This window comes from Protomyctophum bolini (genome assembly GCF_963924005.1).
Source record: "Protomyctophum bolini genome assembly, chromosome: 18".
NCBI classification, from domain to species: Eukaryota; Metazoa; Chordata; class Actinopteri; order Myctophiformes; family Myctophidae; genus Protomyctophum; species Protomyctophum bolini.
This window is the reverse complement of record NC_137879.1, coordinates 24,784,037-24,806,114: the sequence shown is the minus strand read 5'-3', so window position 1 is coordinate 24,806,114 and position 22,078 is coordinate 24,784,037. Positions and strand designations below refer to the sequence as shown.

At 42.5% G+C, this 22,078-nt stretch overlaps 1 protein-coding gene across 1 annotated transcript in view; it reads left to right on the top strand.

Annotated features, from left to right (window-relative positions):
- The window catches only part of myo15b (myosin XVB), a gene marked incomplete at its 5' end in the record, with an annotated part of 35,273 nt that overhangs the window by 9,632 nt on the left and 3,563 nt on the right, over positions 1–22,078 (top strand). The window contains 39 exons of the mRNA XM_080790055.1: positions 758–889; positions 1,012–1,137; positions 1,961–2,038; positions 2,405–2,556; positions 2,823–2,868; positions 3,188–3,312; positions 3,525–3,639; positions 4,143–4,318; positions 4,524–4,617; positions 8,020–8,082; positions 8,284–8,341; positions 8,545–8,669; positions 9,039–9,134; positions 9,909–10,144; positions 10,891–11,060; positions 11,560–11,632; positions 12,145–12,327; positions 12,893–13,002; positions 13,311–13,378; positions 13,695–13,779; positions 14,620–14,652; positions 14,895–14,939; positions 15,042–15,136; positions 15,312–15,422; positions 15,806–15,878; positions 16,028–16,129; positions 16,680–16,842; positions 17,281–17,368; positions 17,490–17,766; positions 18,300–18,406; positions 18,584–18,643; positions 18,740–18,815; positions 19,962–20,080; positions 20,377–20,492; positions 20,632–20,773; positions 20,936–21,047; positions 21,423–21,693; positions 21,803–21,866; positions 21,957–22,029. Of these exons, the coding sequence (XP_080646181.1) occupies positions 758–889; positions 1,012–1,137; positions 1,961–2,038; positions 2,405–2,556; positions 2,823–2,868; positions 3,188–3,312; positions 3,525–3,639; positions 4,143–4,318; positions 4,524–4,617; positions 8,020–8,082; positions 8,284–8,341; positions 8,545–8,669; positions 9,039–9,134; positions 9,909–10,144; positions 10,891–11,060; positions 11,560–11,632; positions 12,145–12,327; positions 12,893–13,002; positions 13,311–13,378; positions 13,695–13,779; positions 14,620–14,652; positions 14,895–14,939; positions 15,042–15,136; positions 15,312–15,422; positions 15,806–15,878; positions 16,028–16,129; positions 16,680–16,842; positions 17,281–17,368; positions 17,490–17,766; positions 18,300–18,406; positions 18,584–18,643; positions 18,740–18,815; positions 19,962–20,080; positions 20,377–20,492; positions 20,632–20,773; positions 20,936–21,047; positions 21,423–21,693; positions 21,803–21,866; positions 21,957–22,029 (4,438 nt within the window). The remainder of the gene's footprint in view (positions 1–757; positions 890–1,011; positions 1,138–1,960; positions 2,039–2,404; positions 2,557–2,822; positions 2,869–3,187; positions 3,313–3,524; positions 3,640–4,142; positions 4,319–4,523; positions 4,618–8,019; positions 8,083–8,283; positions 8,342–8,544; positions 8,670–9,038; positions 9,135–9,908; positions 10,145–10,890; positions 11,061–11,559; positions 11,633–12,144; positions 12,328–12,892; positions 13,003–13,310; positions 13,379–13,694; positions 13,780–14,619; positions 14,653–14,894; positions 14,940–15,041; positions 15,137–15,311; positions 15,423–15,805; positions 15,879–16,027; positions 16,130–16,679; positions 16,843–17,280; positions 17,369–17,489; positions 17,767–18,299; positions 18,407–18,583; positions 18,644–18,739; positions 18,816–19,961; positions 20,081–20,376; positions 20,493–20,631; positions 20,774–20,935; positions 21,048–21,422; positions 21,694–21,802; positions 21,867–21,956; positions 22,030–22,078) is intronic.

The following is a 22,078-nucleotide window of genomic DNA, read 5'->3' as shown; positions in this document are numbered from 1 at the left end:
GACACTGGGTTGCATGTTTTTTTTTGCATTGCTTTCCGAAATTACGTCACGTGGCAGCCAAGTCTATGGACTTTTAATGTTTGTTTAGGGTACCGGTAGTTATAATGTAATCTTTTGCCAGCCAAGTCTATGGACTTGGTCTGTTTAGGGCAGTAAATAACAGTGTTAGACGTCATCTCGCATCTAGTCTTGTAATACATGTATTTACGTTACGTTTTTCACAGACATCAACCTTGCCCTAAAAATCTGGACGTCCCTCACTTCAATGACAAAAGATAGCAGGAAAATAGCATGGGCTAATTTCACTAGTTTGGGTCCCGGCCCGGGGAGACATTGAATTCCCCTTTTGGGTCTCGAGCTAAAACGTTTGGGAACCACTTTTTGAGGGCTATCAGTGTAGATTTTTGTCTTACACAAACATTACATCCCCATTGACAATGCATGAAGACTTTTACGTCATAGACAAAGTGTCTGAGCAATTTACAATTTAGGCATTTAGCAGACGCTCTTGATCCAGAGCGACTTACATTTAAGCAAAAACAAAAGCATGGCATACATTTAAGCAAAAACAAAAAACATGGCATACATCACATATATCAAAAGTAGTTATCATGAATCATGTATAGGCATAGTATTTTACATCATCATGATGATGTACGATGATAAGCGCGCCCCTCACTTCACACAGGTGTGATTTAAAAATAAAAATTATATAAAGTAATGTATACAAAGAACCTTGTGTGTTTTTTTTGTCCAGGAGGAGTACAGTGCAGAGCAGATCCAGTGGTATCCTATGGCGCTCCAGAACTTTCACTCATGTTTGGACATAATCTCCGCCAAGCCACACGGCATCCTCCGCATACTGGATGACCAGACCTGCCTCCCACAGGTACTGTACATGCAGACATACCCCCCCACATACACATATACAGTACACACTCATGGACAAACTGAATTTCTACATGTCCTTTGAACTCTCTCTCTCTCTCTCTCTATCTCTCTCCCCAACAGTCCACTGACCACACCTTCCTTCAGAAGTGCCACTATCACCATGGTAACAGCCCCTACTATGCCAAACCAAAGATTCCACTGCCAGTCTTCACTCTTTATCACTATGCCGGTTCTGTCACCTATCAGGTATGACGACACGCTGATATGGACCCATTAAGACCTGAGCTGAGACCCATTCTACAAACGCCTTCTAAATCACTAGTTCTCACACCGTTTCATGTCAAGGACCCCCAAAATTATATTTATTTGGAATCCCCGTCTGAAAAATGTTTTGTGCCAGGGAACCCCAGAAAAGAAGATTTGTGTAAAAAGAAATGTGTGTGAAGCCTTTGGGGTCATGCACAAAGTCGATAGACTAGGCTGCCACATGACGTCACGGGGGGCATGAATAAGACAAAACATAAAAAGTCCATAGACTTGGCTGCCACAGGACATCATGAAGGGCACATTCAAAGCCCGGCTGTTTGGAAATAGACCATCAAGCTCACAACATGTCGTGAGTTTTTGTGCAGCTTGTTGTGAAGCTATTATGTCCAGGATAGAACTTTTTCCAAAATATCTTCAATAATATATTATGAATATTTGTGAACAACATGAATGAATATTATTTGGGGGTCCCTGGTAGAAAATATTTTCAGATAGGCGTTCGGCGGCCAAATAAATATGAATTTGGTCTTTGAGGTGACCATGTTTGAGAACCACTGGTGCGCCTGATGTAGCTCTATAGTGACCCCTCCTGGACGGAATCTGGGGAAGATAGTGAAACTCCTTTCCTTAGTTTCCTAGATAGTGAAAGTCCTTGCTGTCAGTGTCAGGTGGGAAGAAGCAGCTATAATGACCATGTGTATCCGAGGACGAGGAGGCATGCAGTTGTCTCTACACCCTCTCCAGGTCAACATTAGGGGGCTTGGCAGCAACAAAGTCTGCATAAAAGTCTCTCTGTCCCCAGGTCCACAATTTCATAAACAAGAACCATGACCATTTCCGCGCAGAGGTGTTGGAGTTGTTCGCCAGGAGCAGGCTGAAGGTGAAAGAAAAAAAACAACACAACCTACCCACACATTGTTAGTGTTCCCTAAATATGATGGACATGATGCTCAGAGAACAGTGCTGCCAGCTCACGCTACTGCTACTGTACTTTAGTTAGTCACTTACTGAATATCGTATCGTTGCCTTGTACGGCATGTTCAAAACGGTTACTTTTCCCATAATGGAATGATTTTTATTATTTTTGTAGATTGGCAATTTTTGCTACTTTTATGTGACAATGTACTTTCCCGAAGTAAGGCATTCATTTACAAGAAAAATAAACATAAAAGGTGAAATATGCAGATCCAAGATTTCTGCCCAAGCCCTATGTTGATAATTGGTTCATTCACCGGCTGTGTCCCAGATGGTCTCCGAGTTGTTCCAGAAGGTTCAGGACGCCTACGTTCAGCAGAGGGAGCTGGGTGGTAGGAGAGGAAAGGGCCTCCGTCACCAGCCTTGGACCGTCTCCTCACATTTCCAACAGTCGCTCGCCGAACTCATAACACGCCTGGAAAGGTACATGGATGGATCACCATGCAATGACTCACTCCCACTCCCATCATCTAATGCAGTTTCACTTTTACTCTTGAGGGGGGATATTAAACCAGCTGGAAATGTAAAACAAGATAATTAATGAACCCTAGCGTTCATGTTCTTCTGAATTTGGACAGAGGTGAACATTTGGTGAAAATAGACGAACATAATGCTTTTTTTAATATGGCTGTTTTATTTTAGAATGAACCTGTGTTTCTTTCTTCATTTTGTTCCCTCTGTGCCTCTAGGTGTAAAACCACGTTTGTCCGTTGCGTCAAGCCAAACTACGTAAAGGTAAAGTATTTGTCACACGGACGTTAACCTGTAAGGTTACATTTGGAAATAACTATTCAGTCAAACATGTTTGACCTGCATGGGAGCCTGTCACAATAATTACACAATCACCTATTTTTCATAATAGAATACTTTCCATTCATTTGAATAAATTAATGTGTTGAAACATTGTCATTGGAAAAAAAATACATTTGTTCTCCAGACTGCACAACGCCTTGTGATGCGTCACATTGAGCTTTTAGATTCACTATTTTCATTATTTAAAAACGTTGTTACTGTGTGTGTGTGTGTGTGTGTGTGTGTGTGTGTGCGCGCGCAGCTCCCTGGCATCTTCGATGTGGATTATGTGCTGGACCAGCTGAGGCATGCTGGAATGCTGGAGACAATTCACATCAGGAAAGAGGGATACCCTGTCCGTCTCCAATACTCCTACTTCATGGAGAGGTGCTGAGCAGCACACACACACACACACACACACACACACACACACACAGTACAAATCATCTGTATTCATTTATTTCCAGAGAGTGTAAAAATAAATTAGAGGATTTTGTTGTACCTGTATCTTCGTATCTTCTCTAGTCGAGTACATTATATTATATAGTATAATAGTATATTCTCTGTTCACTTTTTCCCTGTCTCTCTCTGTGTGTCAGGTATGGAGTACTGTTGGCGCAGCGCTCCACCCAGGCTACAGACAGGGACCAGACGGTGTCTCTGTTGCGGATGATGGAGGCGGAGGATGGACAGTATCAGCTGGGACTCACCAAGGTATCATCCACGTGAGCTTGTAGATCGGCTATTTTCAAATGGCCGAAATGGATATAGGGCTGAAGTGTTCTGTGATAATAATCGAAATCTACAAAGTGACTAGTAGCTAAAGTTTTCAACTAACAGTAATGTAACTCTTGAGAATGTAAAATGAGGTTACATTTTCCACTCTCAAGAGTTAAAGATCTATAAGGGTCCATTTGGTTACCAACTCCATCATTTAGCTGGGGGCCACCTGGAACTCCCCCAGAGTTATTGTTGAAGTGTCCTTGAGCAAGACTCTGAACCCCTAATTGCTCCCGATGTGTAGGTTTGGTGCCTTGCATGGTTTCCTCCGGGCATCGGTGTGTGAATGTGTGTGTGAATGGGTGAATGAATGTAATGCACAATCTCTGTAAAGCACCTTGGATAAAGGTGCTATATACAGTAAATGCAACATTTACAATTTACCGACCATTGGTGGTTACACCGCTGCCTGTGTTTTGTTTTGTGTGTTTTACCAGGTGTTCATGAAGGAGCTTCTGTACCAGCGTGTGGACGACAAATGGAGCAGCACACAGACCTGGGCAGCCGTCACCATCCAGCGCAACATCAGGGGCTTCATCTGCAGGAGGAACTTCAGGTTCTTCAAGCAGAAGGCCATCGTCATCCAGAGCCACATACGAGGACACCAGGCCAGGTAGGAAAGCCCAAGGGAGCGTGACTGTGACTGTGTGTGTGCACAGAAGAGGTGATGAAGCACAGAAACACATGTCAAGAGAGAGAGAGTCTGAAAATGAGGTCACTCATTTTTTGAGGTCACTCATCTGAAATGAGGTCACTGTCTGAGTGAGCAGTGACGTTCAATATGTTCCTAGGTGACCGATGCCCCCTGTCTTCTGCAGGAAGCACTACAAGCGCTTGAGGCAGTCCATTACTCAGTTTTGGGCGGTCATGATGATAACGAGGAACACCATCAACAGACGTCATTGGAGGAAGGTACATATGCACGCACACATAAACATGGAGGAAGGTACATATGCACGCACACATAAACACACATAAACAAACACCCAATGGGAGAAAGACAGATAATAGCGAGACTGAAGGACACAGTCACACAGAGAGAAAGATCCTGACTTGGTTTCTTGGCAACCATTTTGTTTTGTTTGTGACTTTATAGTACTATAAATCCCTGCCCTGACCTCTCTTGTGCAATAAAAGCAGCGTTGGAAGAACTACGGTATATTGAAGACGTAACTTGAAAATTACACCCATCCCTGTTATCCACACCCTAAAAACCCACCTCCTACGTGTATTGTATTGTTAGATCTCTCCTTCGATGTTTGTCACCCACAGTGCTAGCTTACATATATCCAGTTGTATTAACAAGTCTTGTTCTCTTTTATGCCAGGCAGACTTTGAACTTTGCCATTGTTGTCAGTGGGACTGTTTATAATGTTAAAAGTGATCCATTTGTTTAAGTTGTAGGGTTGGACGAATGTGTTGATGTTGAATGTATTGAATTCCACACCCTTTTTGTGATGCTGTGAGGTTTAGAAATGATTTCTTGCTGCCACAAGTTGGGTTGACATACTGTACACCTTTGGGTGTCACAAGTCTAAAGGTCGGCAACAAGCCATTCAATGCATTTGTCACAGTGGCCACATGTACGAGTGTTGCTCGTACATGTGCTATACAATCATCTTTAACTACAGGATGTATGTACAGATCATAAAGAAAGATGTTGTTAACTCTGTAAGGAAACTCTTTAATTAAATTAAATTAATTGACTCTTTAATTAAAGCTCTTGATTTGAAAGCGGTTGAAATGTTCCTCATGCCACGTTCTGATAGGTGTCTGTACTCTGTGATTATTAGGTTATAGACATTGTAGCCAGGGCCAGTGAAATCAAGCTATTTTGAATTGATTATTATTTTTTAAATCGATTTGAAGGGTTAGGGTTAGGATAGGGTTAACTTTCCGGAGAAAGTTACAGGAGTGCATATGGTGTTTGATGTGAACTTTAAGCTTATCATAAAAAAAACAAGAATTATTTTTTATTGACTGTCTTGTTCAAAGATTTCTTGATAAACAAAGCCTTTCAGTTGCTCGTCACTTCAGTTTGGGACGTGAGCGGAGTGACAGTCCATTATTAGACACATCCTCCTGAAATCTGTAACGCCACCTTCTACGTCTCATTCCCTTTTTCACATTTTCGACCCCAACCCTGAAGCTGAAAATAGCCGATCTACAAGCTCATAACACGTCGCAGCACGACAAATAGATCTGGCATAATAATTCTGTCCCTAATGAACTTGAACCTTTTCCTAATTACAAACATAACTGTAAAACTATTTTTGCATCATAAAGGAACCATTCATATTTATCAGATTCTACTATAATTATGGGGACATTTGGCCTTCACAAATATAGTAATAATATAAATATATAATATAGTAAATAGTAAGTGTATACACACACACACACACACACACACACACACACACACTCACACAGTCTCTCTCAGACACACACACACACACACGCACGCGCACGTCAACACTCACTTCTGTGCACACCTTCAACCACACTCTGTCTCGGACTTCAACCTCTATTACTGAAATTGGAGGCGGCAGGGCATCTCTCCTTCCGTCTACTGAAACCTTTCCTCTCAGACTTGGTTCCAACCCAGATGCACTGACAGGTAGGCTTTCTCATTCTTCTGAATATTTTGCGTTAGCTTTATAGCAAAGATGTTATTACTTCACCATTGTTGTTTAATCAGTCTGGTGTGGAACCCATTGCAGAATGAATAATTGTCAAGGGAGATGCATTTCGGTGTTAGATTTCAAAACAGCATAGAGTCAGGTTATGTTTCTTGACCTGTGCTTGTCTGCCGTTCTCGCCTTCTTCTCTTTTTAATTGGCTCTGGGCTAAATAGAATGTTGGATCGGTGTATTATTTTGTGTTTCCAATCCCACGGTGTCATTTATTGTGTGTTTTATTACCGGCACAGCAATTGGAGTTATTGTTTTATTATAGGGTTGGACTATGGACAGTGTAGTTCAATCTGCTGCTCACAGAGAGCAAAGACTATTGAAGTTTAAGTTACTTCATATTATGATTCAAAGCTCTTGCCTACTATGAATATATATTTTTTAAATGAGCGGTTGAATTCTCACAGTAAAGATTTCATATAGTATAAACACAATTTATACTGAGACATATATTGTGTGGACATCGCTTTATGACGAATTCCTGTTCTGTTCTTTGGCTATATAGAAGTGTCTATTTGTACGTCTCTAAATGTTTTGATGAATTGAACAAGGTGGACCCTCTTGTAAACAAGTGTAATGCTTTATTGGGTCGTCCACTCACAGTTAACAGTCTTTGTAATAAATATTTCAATCAATCAACTCTTATATTAAGCTTTATGATGATGATTAGTCATCTTATATTTGATTTAAATCCTTTCAGGAAGTGGTGTGGTTGGGCATGGCCTACTGTGTCCTCTTTGTTTGCACGAACCCCATTTCCTGAAATATGTCATCATCATTATGTACTGTTAATATAATATGACATAATATAATATGTAAGGATTATATCGATATGTGGACAAAATGACCTGACGATCAACAGTAAAACATTTGACCCTCCAAAATGTCAAATTGCTGATGAAAATCTAGTGAGATTGAAACATTAAACAGCCATACAAAACTGTTGAGCTGCCTGAGAACCAGCTGTGCAGATAAAATGTTTACATCAACTGTTATGTGCTTAGCTCACACCAATGTGTGTCCTGCAGTGTCCACTTTATCTTGCAATGTGAAGTATCACCAGCTCTAAATTTCTGTATGTAAAGGAAATACCTTATTTCCAAGCTGTAAACGTCCTGATAAAAGGCACTCTTTCTGGACTCTTGTAACTGTGACCAGTACTGGAGGTGGGGCCACGAGCACATGGGTGGCACAGGCCTATATAACAAGATGTGTTGCTAAGAATAGCATTCCTGATGTAGAAATGAAGGAGTGCTGAGTGTTTGCTTGTGGTCCCAGGATAAAAGAAGCTCACTCACCTGAGAGTGTTTACAGTGTACAGTATAATAAGAGTTTATTAATTACTGGACCACAGGGAAGGTAAAACTCTAAATTCTGAAGCTGTGGACAATTATGGATTTTGATTTGTTTCTCTGTGATATTGTGTATTCTTTTGTCAGATTGTAGTGTTCTATTTAACCAGAATTCCTACCTGCGGATTCATCTCTTGTATGAATATCCGGCAAGTTACTGTAGATAAGAGCACTATGATTGACAAGATGATAGACTGGCCAAGCAGTGTGATCGATCTACTCACCAAGGAGTGTGTGTGATTGATCGACTGACCTGCTTTCACTTCCAGGAAAACAAAGAGCGAAACAAAGTAAAGGCTGCCACCAAGGCTGAGTCTGTCTCCCCTGGAATGGTAAGTTTGATTATTAATCTGACACTGATTCCATGATAAAAACATCTATTCAACAACATACAGTTCTTCTACTATAGTAGTTCTTCAGAAACAATCCCACTGTGTTGGGAAAGGAGGAATTATACTTCCTTCTGTAATTACTCCATGTGATAATAATTAATAACCATACTCCAATATTTACCTGTTTTATTTTCCTACTAGGATGTGGGGATGCTGGAGATCCCGGCGGAGTTATCAGCCAGACTTCGCAGTGCGGAAGGTCAGCATTCAGATTACAATATATGATTCAATTGTATTTGATAAAACTACACACACACACACACACACACACACACACACACACACACACACACACACACACATCACATCACATCACATCACATCACATGAAATGTATGAATACTATGGTAGTCCATCACTGAGTCGTCGGTGTGTTATTGTTGTTCTTTGTGTCTCCACCAGGGCGGCAGCATGCTTCAGGGGTCACAGAGGTAGCACCCCCCCAGGTGAAGGCGGAGCACCAACTCTCCTTGCCAAAGGATATAGATAGATACCCATTCTCTCGCTATGCCAAATTCATACTGAAGGTAAGCTACAACACACTGTATACCTACTGCTGTACACATGTATGATATGCTGACACTTTTGGTAGACGCTTGCCCAGATTCCTATACTCCCTGATAAATGAGACGATTCATTGAAATGTAAAATATATATAAAATAAATATAAGTAAATACTCAAGTATTCAAAGGTACAAGTTCGGCCTGGCTTAGGGAAAAGGGAGCTTGCAGATCGTCTATTTCCACTATATACTTGAAATAGGGCTTAATTCATAATATATTTTTGTAAGTTTGGGTCCCTTCCTAGAAATGTATTGGAGTCAAAAGTACAGTGTTTCTAATTCTAAAGGTCAAGTAAAGGTACTTTATTTACTGATGAGTTGTGTCTTTCTAAGGACACATGGTGCCAGCCTCAGGACCACCCCCTCCAGAGACCCCTGAGCCCTCTGGAGCCCGACGATGCACGCACCGCTCTGGACCTCTACAAACTAGTCAGTCTTGTGTGTGTGTGTGTGTGTGTGTGTGTGTGTGTGTGTGTGTGGGGGGGGGGGGGGTGGCTGTGGGTGTGGGTGTGGCACAGTGTGTTTTGCCTTTGAGTGACTTTCTATTTCAGAAGGGAATTAATTCAGTCTGTAAAGAGCCTTAGCCACTTGAATCCCAGCATCTCAATTCTGAGGGGGGATTTTACCAGAAACAACAGATTGAAAAGCTCGCAACGCATTGTGAGCTGCTTGTAGATCTGCTATTTCTGGTGAAGATAGTTGGAGTGTAGAAGGAAGCACCAGACCAAATAACTCGGGTCCGTTTCACTAAGTAATTACGGTAGTATGGCGGGTTTATGTTGTTAAACTGCTCACACCGCCACGCAGACTGCGGCTTCAAATACTCTACGCTGAACACAATGTCTGACCGTATTGGAGTGTGGGAAGATGAACAGGGGAGGACGTTCTCTGTCACTGCACTATGGAGTACATTTTGAGTATCTGCCAATACTGATTTTTCCCGATCCAATATAGAACACTTATGCCATATCACAATAGTACAATATCCAACATCACAGACAGTCTAATATTATGATAATGGATATAATATTGATACTAGGGATGTCCCGATCACGTTTTTTTTTTCTCCTGATCCGATTCCAATCATGACGTGATCGGCCCCAATGTCCGATCACATGATCGGATCGGGACAACCGTATAGGCATAATTACTAAATTGGGTTAGCACTTTCGTTTATATACGTATTGTGTTTTTCTTTGTCAGGTGTTGCGATTTACAGGTGACTCCGACCTCAGTGACTGGCAGGAGTATATGTTAGGCAACTACATTGTGGAGAAAGGCCAAAGCCGCCCAGCCTTGAGGGATGAGATCCTGGCCCAGCTGGCCTACTGCACCTGGGACAGCAGAGAGGACGAGAGCAGCCTCAGAGGATGGCTGCTGCTTGCCTGCTGCCTCAGTGCGTTCACCCCCTCACCGACACTGGACAAACCCCTGCTGAAGTAGGTTGTTGTAGCCCTGGTTCGTCTAGACTGGTTAGCTTACTTGACGCACAGAAATGGCAACAGTTCAATTCTCTGTGTTGATAGGTTCCATTTGGACTATCTGAGTTACAAATGGTTGAATTCACTTTCATTTCATTCTACCATGACGAGATTGATGTGCTACTCCATCGTTTTGTTAACCATTTAATTTCAAACGACTAAGAATTACATAATTGTTCGAACACCCTGACTGGAATGAATAATTACAGTCACCCACATCTGTTTTTTTTTTTTTTTAATATTTATTTATTGAAAATGCAGACATTTCTTTGCCTTTGGCACACTGGCAGTCAGTATACGACAAAAAAACATCATTACATAGAATACACAAATGCATTAAAATACTATATAAAATAGTAATTAAATGCATTCCCATAACACAGCAACAGTGATCATGCATGGGCTGTAGCGATTAGATGGTAGAGATATTTAATCATGTTCTTATTTAAAATGTCCAGTGCACTTGGCACAATCAAGTCTTTTTCTTTGTTAATGCCACTCTTAGCCTCCTGCCTGATGGTACGAGATCAAATGATACATTGTAAAACAAATCGTGAAAACACAGATCTCCAAGCCAAGCGATGCAGCTTATTGTGAGCTTGTAGATCGCCTATATATACATGCCCAAAACTGGAAGGCCAAATTGAAAGTGGTTAAAAAGTGAAGGTGCCGGTGTTTTCCCTCTGTCCACTTTTCCTTTCTAGGTACGTGTCAGACCGCAGTCCAGGCGAGTACCGCTCTCTGTGCCAACACAAGCTGCTGACCTCTCTCCAGCTGCCCGCCCCTGCTGCCCGCCTCTACCCCCCCACTCAGCTGGAGTGGACCACCAACAAGCGGAGGGGCAAGATGGTGCTGGATGTACACACCTTCAATGGTATTGAGACTTTATCTCTCTCTGTTCCTCTCTGTGACTGTTGTGGCCTCTGGAGCCAGACTGATATACCAATTTAGCCAATAGATGAGAGATTATTTGACATTTTTGGATGACATCTGTAGCTGCAATTATGCAGCCAATTTGTTCCGATTTTAAGCACTTTCAAATATGTCATTATTGAACGGGGTTCAGGGGCTTTTTTCCATATAAGTACATGTAGCCTACTGTATGTTCTCAAATAGAAACATTAATCAAACCAAAGTTTTTCAGATTCATTCGAAGATTATGCATATCGGTCAAAGCATCGGTAATCATGGTCTAGGACTCCAAAATCAGGATTGCATTCAGACCTTTAAATAATCTGGCATTGGTCAGGCTGCTCGTCAGAAAACCGTGCGTGCGTGCGTGCGTGTGTGCGTGCGTGTGATATGTATGTGAGCGAGCTTTATCAACGTGATTAAATGGTCCGACTCCTTTCCTCTCTTTCCTTTTTTTTCAGATGAGAAGTTGACAGCTGAGGTGGAGTCCTGGACCACAGGAGAGCAGCTGGCATCATGGCTTCTCCTTTTCAGGTAGCCATGTAACGTCTAAATGCAGATATTTGTGCCTGGCAATGTGACCACTGTCCTGCCTGCTTATCTCTTTAAAGGTTTAAAGGTGTGCCTATGACATTTTATTGCATCATTATAAATAATAAGCTCATGAGCACACAGATGCAAATCAGTCCTTTCATTGGTGAAAATAAAAACAACTACCGGTATATGGTTTGACACTCCACAGTCTTCCTGGTTTCATTGCTATAGTAATATAAAATAATAGATCTGCTATTTTCCAGGCCATTTTTGTGGCTATTTTAAATGCCATATCGTGTGTGTGTGTGTGTGTGTGTGTGTGTGTGTGTGTGTGTGTGTGTGTGTGTGTGTGTGTGTGTGTGTGGTGTGTGTGTGTGTGGGTGTGTGTGTGTGTGTGTGTGTGTGTGGGTGTGTGTGTGTGTGTGTGGGTGTGGGTGTGGGTGTGGGTGTGGGTGTGGGTGTGGGTGTGGGTGTGGGTGTATGCGCATGCATGTGCATGTGCATGCCTGTAGAGGCGTACCTGAGGGTCCACAGGGCTGGTCAGTGTCTCTGCTGGCTGATGAGGGCTGGTCAGACCTGGCGGGTTCTGACTTCGTCATGGACCTGCTGGCTGGTGCTGAGGCTGAAGTGGTGCCTCCACCAGGCACACCGTCCTCCCAGGCCTCTGACTACCTCTTCAATGGGGAAGGAGACAGGTAGAGAAAAGCCAACATCTACAGTGCATTTATACCCACAACCTTAGACTTATCTAATATGTAGTTGACTTATTTGATATTTTTCATCTTTTTGTCAATTTGACATATGTCAAATTGACAAACAGATGAAAAATATCACAAATTATGTATTACATATAACATATTATGTTATCTTTAGCTTGTAACTTTGTTGTGCTCTTTTGAGGAAAGCTCTAAATCCAAACCAGGATGGGCTGCATATACCCTCTAGACCACTAACTGGTTCCCAAACACACATTTTTATGGGTCCTTTTATTTTTGTTTCCTACATTTTGTTTTTAATTATTATTATTTTAAAACATATAAAAAAAAAAATCAAAGCCAAAACTAAAAAACTAATTCAATGATTTCTTCAGCAATTTCATAAAGAAATCGAAGATTTCTACAAGCTCACAACCACAGCACGAAGATCTGCTATTTTTAGTAGTTTGGGTCCCGGGCAAATGTCTAATCTCTTTTTTGGTCTTGAGCCTAAAGGTTTGGGAAACACTGCTCTATCCTATACTCTTTCCTTTGCTTTCTCCAGGATGGTAAATCGAGATCTGGACGGCTTCATCCCACCGGCCCCCTCTATGCAGGCTCCTGAGCTGCCTGCGTTTGACTCAGCCCCCTGGAGCAGAGATTACCCAGCAGAGGGTAGGCATTCATGTCATTTACACCCAAGCCACACCCAAAGTGTGCCTTGGGTCCAATGTACAGTATCAGGTCCTTGGATTTACTTTGTTCTTTTTCTTATTTCCGATCATGGATTTACTTTCACTTGGTAGTGTTCTTGCTTAATTAATTCACCCAGAGTGGCCGACTGGCTGGGTCAATAAGGAAGTAATTCTTTATTGATGGTTGATGGCTTCAGCCACTAATTTATTTAACCCTCGCGGCAACACTGGAGCCATCAGATCCTGTTGTGTAATATTTGTTTCCGCTCCTCTGCTCCATGTTTCCAGGTCGCGGGCGACAGATGGACGCCTACCTAGATGACCTATTTGATCCCGTACTGGACCAAGGACCTCCAGTCAGTGTTTTAAAACCTCTCTTCCATTAATTTCATAGCTATATACTATGCACTATATAGTTGCATGTGTTCCTAGTTCCTACGCTCGCTTATACCTGAAATTGTCACATATGGGTTTCACAAAAGCACACATTGATCCTGTTACTAAACTCTTCTTCTTGTATAAGCTTGTTCCAATGGATTGTGTATCTCCATTTGTATCTTATTACAATGTGTGGTTTGTGTTTCCTTCCTTCTTGGGCGTGATTGTGTGTGTGTGTGTGTGTGTGTGTGTGTGTGTGTGTGTGTGTGTGTGTGTGTGTGTGTGTGTCTATAGGACATGGAGAGAATGGCCATGTTAAATCGGAGGATGAGAGGCGGAGGAGGTGTCGGACCGATGCACCCTGGCATGTATGGAGCAGGTAGGACCTTCCATCCATCCATCAGTATATCCCTCTCCACCTTCACAAAATCTATCACTTTTAGCTTATGATGGCCTGGTATATTGTTGTTGTACTGAATTGATTCAGGATTGTTTTTAATCTTTTTCCCCATTTCTTATATCTCAATTTAGCCATTTTGCCAATTTCCACTTCCCCTTGTTCAGCCCCCTACTGCAGTGGTTCAAAGTGTGGTCCACGCACCCTCAGGTTTCCTTGAGGGGGTTCTAAATGCACTCTTACAGGTCTGAGAGTTTACAAATGGAACCAAATGGACCCTCATTGGTGTTAAAGTTTAGGCGGCGCTGATGGCCAAGTCTACCATTATAGGCTCTGATGCTCTGACAGCACGTCCTGTGTTGGATTCCCAAGGCTGGTGGACCATTCCTGCACGTCAATCTCCACTGTACTATCATTAAAGGCAGAAAAGCCTATATATATAAAACATACATTTAAAAGTTTGAGAACCACTGCCCTACTGAACACTGAACAGGCAACCGCATCAGTCCCTGGCAGTCTGTCCACCCTCAAATACAGCCCATTGGGGTGTCCAGAGAAGCCGGAGGAATCAAACCCTTATCGGTAAAGAAAGCGTGGTGGTAGTCCTCCCGTTGGGCGTCTCACTTGCAGGTTAGTCAGTAGGATACAACTGGTTAGAACAGGTTAGTCAGTAGGATACAACTGATAACACACAGAAATGTGCGTGGGGAGGAATTCATTGGCATAACGACTACATTGGGAAGACAATGGGGTAAAAATAATTGGCTACTCTAAATTAATAATACATAAATAAAAACTAGAAATGCTAATTCTATTTTCCAGGTATGCCGATGACAATGCCAGGCTATGCGATGGGTAAGTGAGGGGAGTCAATCTGTTGAATTATGTCTCAACATTCATTATTTTATAGGGGAGAACTGTCTTGTTTGGATACAGCAACATAATCCCCTTGTTTATCTATCGAGTCCATCTATCGTACAACATGGCTTTATTAAATATGTCCATTTTTGTCCTTATCACACAATATTGGACAGGTTAATAAGCACTTGTGTGTCTTTGTATTGCTCAGTTTTCTGTATGGTCTCTACTCTATCCAGGAATGCCCACGTATGGTGCCAGTCATATGATGCCAACCATGCAACGTAATGCATAAACATAATGATTACATTATTATTATTATTATTATTACATTAACATGTAACATACAGTATGCAGTGTTTCATGCTGTCCGTTATTATCTGCAGCTATGATGATGCCCCAAGTTGCCATGCCTGCTGTTGACCCTGGGCAGATGGCAGCAACACAGCAGGCCCTCATCAACCAACAGGCCTTTCTCATGGTGAGACCGTAGAGAGGATAGGGTGACTGACTCTGCATGTAACAGCAATACAAAATGAGGTCATGAATAAACATCCCATGGTGGCTCAACCAGCGAGTGCACTACCACATGCTCCGTGTGAGTTGTGAGGACCTGGCTTTCATTCACCCTCCTCTTCCCCTTCCCTGCTCCACAGGCCCAGCAGATGACCATGCAGGCGATGACCTTGTCCCAGCAGCAGACCCAGGAGCAGCAGAAGCGCCAGTCTGAACGCCGTCCCACCAGCTCCAGGCACTATGAGCCAGAGGTGTGTGTATGTCTGTGTGTATGTATGCGTGTGCTCATGTGCGTGAGGGATAGCATGTTCCTCCACACGCGTTAGGTCCTCCAGGTGAAACTCTACTGTTAAGTGAAATAATGCGGCTTGCGAATCCATGAGGTTCTCTTCACTCGCATCCTCTATATCTATACAAACATGGGAGGAATTTTAAAAACAAGGAGGAAATTAAAAAAATTATAATAAACATTTGTATTAATAATGGTATATCTTTTGTCAAAGACATTTCATATTGAGCTTGTGTTGGTAGTACTGAATGTATTAAAGCGTTGTAACTCATACAGACTAGTACAGTATATAGTATAGTGTATATAAATAGTAAATACTGTATATCATTTATATTCCACTTACAGCCAGAGATTGACAACACTGAGCCTAATGATCTGGAGTCTTTCAGGGATAGGAAGCATTACTTCCAGAAGATCTGTAAGTGGCACATTAACATGTACCGATACTGAGTGTAATATACCCAGCTTGCTTGCTATTACCACCATTATCAACAGTTTGTACTTTGATAATTGATGTTACACTGCAGATCATTAAGGCATATCATGTTCTCATCGTCACCCCTCCAGCCAAACAGCCAAAACCTCGGCCCACCCCAGTCAGCCCGCCAAGACAGCAGCGCTCCCCTTCGCCACCTCGGCCACCCCCGCAGACAGCCCCTAAGCCTCAGGGTAAGCATCCCCTTCGCCACCTCGGCCACCCCCTCAGACAGCCCCTAAGCCTCAGGGTAAGCATCTCCTTCGCCACCTCGGCCACCCCCGTAGACAGCCCCTAAGCCTCAGGGTAAGCACACGAAGATGAACTAGTGAAATTGGGGATCCCTCCTTTCCAAGACTGCTTTGTAGAACTTGATAATATTGCCTTACAAATTTCATACAGAAGGATTGATAGGTTAGGCACAACTTGTTTGTTCTTTTCTTATGAAGTAATGATTGTTTGGACCCATGGTTTTTCTTCTTTGCCATTTTCTTTGCTGTGTTTATTTTCAGGATTTGTTGTTTTGTTTATTTTGTTTTCTTTAATAGGCTAGTCATTTGTTTGCTTTTACAGTAGGCCTATACACAGATTATACACTGTATATAATCGTATTCTCACTAATTTATTCAACCTTTACTTCAATTGTATAGTATTGTATATGTATAGTTAGTCAGTAGTCACACTTCATTCTTGTACTTGTACAATAAGTTAGTAGTCACTCTCCGATCCTTCTCGTCTTGACAGTGAGACGTCCTGCCTCACCTCCCACCAGAGAGACTGACTCTGCTAGGCCGACTCCTGCCCCATTCTCCGGCTCCAGCGATGAACCCTCCTCCAGCATCCGAGACATCATCAAACAGTACAACAACAGAGCTGCCCAAGAACCCGCGCCTTTTGAGCCTGTTAGGTCAGAGTCAAAGCTCCCCCACACCCATCTTGCGGTGAGCTAGATGTATGCTGGGACAAAGAAGGCCATGCTTATGGAGCTGGAAAAAAGGGGGGAAACCAAACAAAAGAAAAACCTAATGCAATATCCAGTTTTAATGCCCTGAAAGTTCATGATCCCCTGACAAAAATAGGAATGGAAGTCCATTTCATAGACTTGAAATGAGTGAATCTTTATGGTTTGCCAGTACCACCTCGTGTAAATGTGTACACCGTTCACTATTCTTCATTTCAAATTAATCTCTAATAGAAAATGGCCAAATATCTTAGCTTAAATACTTTTTACATAACCCTCCACTGCATTGGCTAGTGCACAGTGTTGGCTGTTGGAAAGTTCGCATCAATACAAATTATTTCTTTATTTTGCAAGTAAATATGAAGTTTTTTCCTGTCTTTACAGAGTTCCTGGTATCCAATTTGTGAAGAAAAGTGACCCAAAAGAGGAAGCTCTAGCTAAGCTCAGAGGACAAAAGGTCCAACCACAGAAGGTGAGGATCGTCAGTACCAAATAATAGTCACAATATATGAGAAAAACAAATGTGTTCGAGAGCTCTGTCTTCCACCTGACTTTGATTTCTCTTCTCTTCTCCCCCTGCTAACTGCTCACAGAAGCAGTGGGCACCTCCTCCAGGGAAAGCCAAAGTGAAGCAGCCTCGCCCTCCAGCCGATAGACCTCCTACGCCACCTTCTCCTGCCTCCAGTAGGGGTCCTCGTTCCATCTCCCATAGTATGAGACAGAAGCAGCGCTCCCTGGCTGATCTCTTCGGCTCCCAGCGCTCCCAGAAACCCCCGTCTGTCCCCCGAGACAACCCGCCAGCACCACCACCTCCAGCCCCCATCCCTCAGACCATCCCAGACCCACCCCCCATGGCCGCCCCTGAGCTAGGTGCCCGACTGCCCGTCCCCCAAAACATAACACTTAGCTCTCATGAAATAGACATAGTTATATCATTCCAGTTAATTAAAAGCCCTATAGTACACTAATGGTTTTTGAAAGAAAGAAACAAAGTGGTTCACATAAAGATATCTCATACATTTTTCAGACATAAAAAGGTATTTTTATGTAGCATTTATTTAGATAAATGTGAGTTCCAGTTATATTGTAGCACACATTTGTTTCTTAACACTATTTGTGGCTAGTTGAGTGGCTGCAACAACTTTAGGTGTGACATACAACAGATGAAAAAACAACGAGACAGCATAGTTTTGGTTTGCTGCCCTGTACAAATAAAAAGCTAAATGTCACTATATTTAGCCTTTTAAAAACATTCTTGCGCGCAAAGCTCTTAAAATGACACGTTATGACTATGAGGCATAATGTTATGTTATGTTATGTTATGTTATCCCAAGATCCATAGGATTTGAGTTACAGTTACAGGTACAGTTATTATTCAATTTTGAATCTGTTCTGGTGTGCAGAGCCCATGTCAGAAGAGGATGGCGTTCGCTCTCAGCTGTTCAGATTCTCTGCTAGTGTCTCCTTCTCCTATGCAGCCATGCCTGGGAAGCTGTTCCTACGCAAAGAGGTTAGAGTGCGCACGCATGCACGAGTTGCACGCACGCACGCATGCACGAGTTACACGCACGCACGCATGCACGCACAAGACAATGTGCACACTGTTTTTAGCATCTGCATGTTATTTTTAGATGGATAATTACATTTCACAAACACATATGTGTGTTATTTTGTTTAATATAAACAGGTTTTCTATCCCAAAGAGAAGTTCAACCGCCCCTACATCCTCAATCTGTTATGTGAACAGGTTTGTAATTGTGAAGGTTGTTCCATCATAATTCACCAGACATTCACCGGTTACTAGTCATTCACTGCTCATTCATTCCTTTTGTGTGGTGTTTAGATCATGAGGGACACCTACTCCCACAGCTGTTTGAGGATCACCAGAGAGGAGAAGAGAAAGATGAAAGATCTACTGGGTGAGAAGACAACATGATATCATATGACTGGGTGTGACTGGCTAACAATTGTCCTCTAAAAATATGGTAATAGTGGTTCAGATTTCAGAATTCTAGGGTGATGCCTGTTGGGAACGCATGACTCTTCAGTTATGTAATACCGGTTACCGTTGTCAGAGTACTTCAGTATCCAGTATCATCATCAGTACTTGGAAGCTAGTCTGTGACATCATGCGTTCAGAACGCATGCCTCCTCGGTTATTCAACAGCCGTTGTTGTCAGAGGAGGCCATTGTCTAAGACAAGTACATGAAGTCAGATGGTCCTCAACATATGCAGCCAGGGGTCACACACACACACACACACACACACACACACACACACACACACACACACACACACACACACACACACACACAGACACAGACACAGACACAGACACATAGACAGACACATAGACAGACACATAGACACACACATAGACAGACACACACACACATAGACAGACACACACACACACACATAGACAGACACATAGACAGACACACACACACATAGACAGACACATAGACAGACACACACACACATAGACAGACACACACACACATAGACAGACACATAGACAGACACACACACACATAGACAGACACATAGACAGACACACAGACACATAGACAGACACACACACACATAGACAGACACATAGACAGACACACACACACATAGACAGACACATAGACAGACACACACACACATAGACAGACACATAGACAGACACACACACACACATACACATACATACACACACACACATACACATACACACACACACATACACACACACACACACACACATACACACATACACATACACACACACACACACACACACATACACACACACACACACACACACACACATACACACATACACATACACACACACACATACACACACACACATACACATACATACACACACATACACATACACACACAGACAGACACACAGAGAGACTCACAGAAATGCAAAAGGATCTGCACACACATAAAAAAGCTTCATGTAAACACCTGGTTTGTCTGGCCACAGTTTGTTTGTAGAACATAGTTGTCTGTAAATGTTACCATTGATCACATCATAATCTCATCCACTGCTTCTCTTCTGTAGCGAGTTTTCACGTGGGCACCACAATAAGCACCATCCAGGATGACAACATGAAGAAGAGGATAGTCATCGCTGCTCGAGATAACTGGGAAAACTACTTTTCTCGCCTGTTCCCTGTGAAGGTAAGCGCTGGTACAGTATCTTGAATTTCTGCACACACACAGCCGGAAACACATATGACAACTTAATATGTTCATGGATCAAATCGGCTGCCGAGCAAATCAAACAAACCCATGGGACAATGAACCAGAACAGGAAAAAAGTATGTTAACTTCGGATAACCTAGGACTACAGTTATGCTCATAGCCGATAATGTGTTTGGTTTTATTAGTCAAATATTCCACTAAATTAGTCAAAAATCGTATTCAATGTGCACATACTGTATGTAAATATATGTATGCGTATCTTCTTGTTTTAGGCCGATAGCGGTGATGCTCAGGTATTGGGTATTTCTCATCGTGGGATTCGTTTGCTGAAGATTGTCAGCGCATCAGGCATCAACCCCAAACACCTCCATCTGCTAAAGAGCTACAGGTATGTCTGTGCACAACGTTGTTGTTTACAGTATTACATTCACCTGTGCGGATGTCGGATGTAAGTATAAACTCAAAGTGTGTGTGTGTGTGTGTGTGTGTGTGTGTGTGTGTGTGTGTGTGTGTGTGTGTGGTTATAGTTTTGCTGAGATGCTGTCTGTGGAGCTTCGAGGGGCTGACACAGTGGAACTGGAAATGAAGAATGAACAGCTGAAACTACAGTCCTCCAGAGCACCTCAGATCACCTTCATGATCCAACATTTCAGCAGGGAACTCATCAAGGTATTTTCCTCACGCTCACCATCAACCTGTTCAGCATTGACCCTTATGACCATGGCATGGCATGGATTCCTTCTTTGGCTAGTAAAGCCATTTTTAAGTACCATTGCAGAAGCGTTTTCAACCTTTAAGCTTACCTACGTACGATGCTGTCTCACCATTCAGGACTCAGGCCACGTGGTCGCTCTGAAGAGCTTTGTGACTGATGACAAGAGCCTGCTCACTTTTAGCAAGGGTGATGTCATCAAGCTTCTACCAATAGAAGGACTTCAGCCAGGTGAGGTCATCATAAGGCTTTCAGATTTGTAAGTGCACTCAAAAAGCGGTAGAGAAGAGAAGAACACATATAACAAATATTATAATAATTTATAATATTACTCGATACATTAGACATTTCAGATCATTTCAGATCATTTAAATTCCACATCAAATTAATCGGAAAGGCGTACTTCTTTTTGAAAATCCTATCAAACGTAAGCCATGATGTTTTGAAAAAATATGGATCTTATATTGACATCAATACATTCATTAATGTATTCTTATTATGTAATTCTGGTGTGTCGTTCTGAAGACGTCATGTTTGGGAACCATACTGGAGATAATATCTGCTGTTCCACTCACTTGCATTTTATATACTTTTACCCTCTTGCAGGCTGGTGTTTTGGCACCGTTGGAGGGCGCTCAGGGCTTTTCCCCAAAGACGCCACTCAGCCATCGGCCGCCCCAGACTACCACTGTGTCCATCTCGACCGAAGAGATGAACGGAGGAAAAGCATGCGAGCTGGTCGGCCTACCAGGCCTCCAACCTCTAGGCCATCGCCCAGTGCCAATTCAGGCTTGCACAGCAGAGATGGCTCAGTCCAGGGGTCTGAGATGGACTATCTACAGTACACCATGGCTGACTTTGCAATGAAATACTTCAGGTAAACGAATCAGCAAGTTGGTTCTGGTCGGATTGAGTAAGGTTTGTGATTTCTGATTTGCAACGTTCATGTGCTGTGTCATGATTTTCTGAAACTCTTCACATCACAGAGTGAAGGAAACAGGTGGACCAACTAGTTCATGGGACTTTTCAGAGATGGTGGAGCACACAGAGGTATGTAAGGCAGGACAGCAAACCTCAGCCTTCATCATCCCTCATCACACATTTCACATCTAATGCAATATTGGTGTTATTTTTACTTAGGTCCTCCTAGAAGAATCCCTCATCTTTTACGATGACCCTGAAATGAATGAGTTGGCTGTCCAGTCCTTCTGTGGTGAGCTGCTATAAACTAATCTAGCATCCACATCATTACTACTCCTCTT